Source organism: Rhamphochromis sp. 'chilingali' (genome assembly GCF_963969265.1).
Source record: "Rhamphochromis sp. 'chilingali' genome assembly, chromosome: 5".
In the NCBI taxonomy this organism is placed as follows: Eukaryota; Metazoa; Chordata; class Actinopteri; order Cichliformes; family Cichlidae; genus Rhamphochromis; species Rhamphochromis sp. 'chilingali'.
Window position 1 is genome coordinate 10,050,275 of NC_137932.1, and position 4,010 is coordinate 10,054,284.

The following is a 4,010-nucleotide window of genomic DNA, read 5'->3' on the forward strand; positions in this document are numbered from 1 at the left end:
TCATTACAAACAAGCAGACACACATCCAATACAGAGGCAACAGTATCTCCACACATTTTTCTTCTTTACAGTGACTGTCAGTAATAGAAAACTCTCAATAATGTTATTTAAATAAATAATTTTATTTTAAAAAATACTTAGTGGAATCAGTCTTGTCTCTTCTTATGATAAAAGTACAATTCATTTCCCACGTGCATTCATTCAAAAACGACACTGTTACAGTGCACGAGCACAAAACACTATAGATAAAATCTGACCGTTAATTTTCTATATTGCACTGGCCCGTGCAGAGGTCAGTCACTGCTAATGAATATTAAAGTGGTAAATATCGCTCTAAACAATTACAAAGGCATTTCAAAAGTGTCTCCAGTCTTCATTCTGCCTCAGCGATTCTTCTGAGATTTTTTGGTTTTGTTTCCCTGCTCTGATCTAAAGTCCAGTCTGAGCACAATTGATGCACTGAAATAACTTGCAGTTCTCTAAATAATGACACCGGAGTGGTGGGGAGATACTTTTAAGACGCTTGCGTAAAACTTCTTCCTGCAAAGGGGAAATTATGAGTTTATCAGTTCAAATGTGAAGTAACAGAAGTAGCCTGATAAAAACAGTGACTGCATGGAAACCGCTGCAGTGGTTTAGTTATTGTAGTGTAAGAAAACTAATAAAGAAAATCAAAGAAAAAAAAAAAAACAGAATGAGGAAAGAAGTCGCCTGCAGTACTCACAGTAACAAAATAGTTGGTTTCTGGAGTGAACTTATACAACATGTACTTTGAGATCTGGCTGGCTGGGGCGAGCACGTGGAGGTGGAGGTGACCTACTGAAATGAAGGGCGGCTGGTGGAACCCCAGCCTGTGGAGAAAAACACATCAGCACTGAAATTCAGCCGCCCAGAGCAGGGATGAAACGCTTACAAACAACAGAGCAACTAGACCCCTCACTCCATGTTAAACTATAATTATATAGATTACATTAGCACGAAGATTACTTATGCAGTTACTTAAAGCAAAAGATTCATCCACCCTCCCTTTAATATCATTTTTTAAGATACACTGTAGCTTTTTTAATTTAATGTTAAAAGTAAGATTTTTACTGAGTTTTGGCTTCGGGCAGCTACAATGCACCCAGCAGAAACTGCAGGATTTTACTTCACACTCGTATTCAAAACTACGGCCAATTTTGGATCGCTGATTAACCTCATATGAGCGTGAACGTGAATGATCGTCCGTCTCTGTGCTTTAGCCCTGTGAGTGGGTGGATGTATGCATGGATGAATGCAAGGATGGATGGATGAAAAATGGGTGTCCACTGTAAATGATTCCTGAATGCCCACGAGAGAACTTGAGTTTGCAGACTTTGCCTTTTTACTAGTATGAATATTTTTTCCGGTACTTCCAAGAACCGTCTCCACCAACCTTATATCCGCCATGTCAGTAATCCCTTGGGCGTGGAGCACATCTTTCCCCAGTTTAGCCATCCTTTCAACTATTGGAGACATGATTTCTTATGGGTTATGTGATATAGTTTTGATAATCTCAAATAGTTGGAAAAATAAGAGTATCAGAAGTCTATAGTACCAGCAGTAATAGTCTAGTTTAAAGTATTTAAAGGAAAACTTGCAGCAGTAGTGACGACAGGATAGCCACAGTGTTAGGAGATAGTATGGTAAGTTGACAGAGGACTAACTGACCTAGATCAATGTGTCCTTTGTGCAGTGAGAAGCAGCTGAGTATGTGCTCTCTGGGAACAACCAGGTAGTGGTGAGGCGCACCTGGGAAAATGTCGCTGAAACACACCAGGTCTTTAGTCTGTAGTCGGGGCAGAAAAATGAAAGAGTCATTCAAGCTGTGAATGCAGCACTATCAAGACTCAGTACAGTATATTTCCCTGGTGGATCAGAAAGTACCGTGTCGAGGCACTCTTCCTATTGGAGGCGGTAGCGCTACTCCAGCTGTGCACATAAAAGAACCAGGAAACCCCGGACACAAACTCCCACTCTGCACAGTACATGAAAAGGTGGCAGTGGGACTCAGTTTTAAAATATACAGCATTATTATTATTGTTATTATTTTACTCACTTTTTCTGAGTAGATACATTATTACACATACCTGATGAATGTCAGACTGACTGAAACACTGAGGCTTAAATGTATTTGCAGTAAGCGAGGCAGCGTGTGGGAATTAGATTTAAATTGTCATGGAACTTTTCCACCTGTCACTCATTCAGGTGTGCGGAGACTTTGAACTATTAATTTAGCTGCACATAGATGAAGAGAAACCCACCACTTAAAACCAGCCTTAAAATCTTTTGATGCTTGGCTACTCTCTTTGCCTCGGCATTGTAAGGGGTCCGCGAGTGTCTTGAAAGGTGCATATAAATAATAAATGTATTATCATTACTTAAGATGTAACCAGTCCTCAACCAAATAAGAAGTCATGCATGGACCTGTGCCTGCGCAGGGACCCTTTAACGTTTTGGTGATTTGCAGGTGTTAAAGCATCTGGATTTAAACAAAGTGCATTTTTAGATTTACACACTTTAGAGTGGACCTGTTGTGCTTTTCTTTATTTTCTGTCACATGACAGGTTTTTACCTGTCTGGGCTGGTGGGTGCTCACATTACAAACAGCCAAAAGAGCTCAGACTGCTCTAAATGCCCTGTTTCATACAGTTTTATTTGTTTTGGCTCAGAGTTGCAAAACAGCTCTCGTCGTGAAATGCCGCCCCCGCGGTTTCCCTGCTGTAGTCTGTTTCTTCTATTAAATAGCTGATTTGCCATACGCTTTAAACTTCATCTGCCGTCAAGTGCTAAAATCTCCAACTAACTATGTGTGTGTTTAATAGTATATCAAAACCTCGGATCCGCAACTTCCGGGTACAGTTTCCTCCTATAACACCTGTATCGCTCTATATGGGATAAAAAAAAAAAAAAAAAGCATCTCACCTCTTTTATTATCTTTGAGTTTTCGTCTTTTTTGTTCGCTATTAAACAGAAAATACACGTTTCAACATTATTTACATCTGAGTTTGACCAGTTGGTCGCTGTGTCCTCCATGTTGCCTGAGGACGGTCTCTCTGTTGCGTTTCCTGAACACTTTCCGAAGATCTTCTATGACGTGCAGAGAGGTTACTCAATGCTTTTCTGAGAACTCTGCCCTCCTAATAAACATTGTGGAAATGAAGGCAGTCGGGCAGGCACTACTATCGTCACTGATTTCTGCAGCTGATTCACAAGGTCCCGATTCGATTTTGTTCCATTTTGAGTCAGTCAGAAATATTATAATTTTGTCCATTTATCTAGGATATGTCCTGTCGAAAGAACCCTCTAAGCCTTGTAAATTAAGAATATTTAATTCAAAATTATTTGACTATTTCTCTGCAGTTAGTTTGCACTGAGTTTGTAGGCTGTGTATAAAAAAAATTAAGCTGCCACTTTATCAGATGTGTAAGCATCACAGCAGATGCCTTTGTGTCAAAGTAACAGGATAAAACAGAAAAACTTGGAGATTTTGCTGGCATGGTTTTTTTTATAGTAGATAACACCCTTAAAAATATTCTGCAGTAGATCAAAAACTTAAAGCCAGGAATCCGTATATGGAGATTACCTGATGTTGCTGCAGTGAAGCAGTGTTATTATCCATCCAACCATGCAAAATAGGATTTTTTGCAATTTTCAGGTGGTCTTAAACTTTTGATCGGGACTATATTTCAACATAATTTTATTTTAATATTCACAATTCTTAAAGAATGTTTAACACAATGTAAATTATGACTGACTTCCAAAAAAGCTGCTTCTGACCTACCAAAATAATTGAGAATTCTTAAACTGCAATCCAAAAAGGTACGACTAAAACAATTATGGTTAATATTGTGTTTTAATACATAGTGTGTGATTAGGATGAGAATGAGTCTAAAACATGACACAAGCTTGAAAAGCTCCAAGTGTTTCATCTTCTTTAATAATCACTGATTGTTGAAGAGGTGGAAGATATAAACCACACACTGCCAATA

At 38.9% G+C, this 4,010-nt stretch overlaps 1 protein-coding gene across 1 annotated transcript; it reads right to left on the reverse strand.

Annotated features, from left to right (window-relative positions):
* Window positions 1–103: 103 nt before the first annotated feature.
* On the reverse strand, window positions 104–3,086 carry LOC308397574 (adenosine 5'-monophosphoramidase HINT3-like). Its single transcript, XM_080883550.1, has 5 exons — window positions 2,944–3,086; window positions 1,690–1,807; window positions 1,415–1,484; window positions 725–851; window positions 104–540 (listed from the first exon to the last, which is right to left on the reverse strand). The coding sequence occupies exons 1-5, from the start codon at window positions 3,052–3,054 to the stop codon at window positions 430–432; spliced, it is 537 nt and encodes a 178-aa protein (XP_080739676.1). The 5' UTR covers window positions 3,055–3,086; the 3' UTR covers window positions 104–429.
* Between the last annotated feature and the right edge of the window lie 924 nt (window positions 3,087–4,010).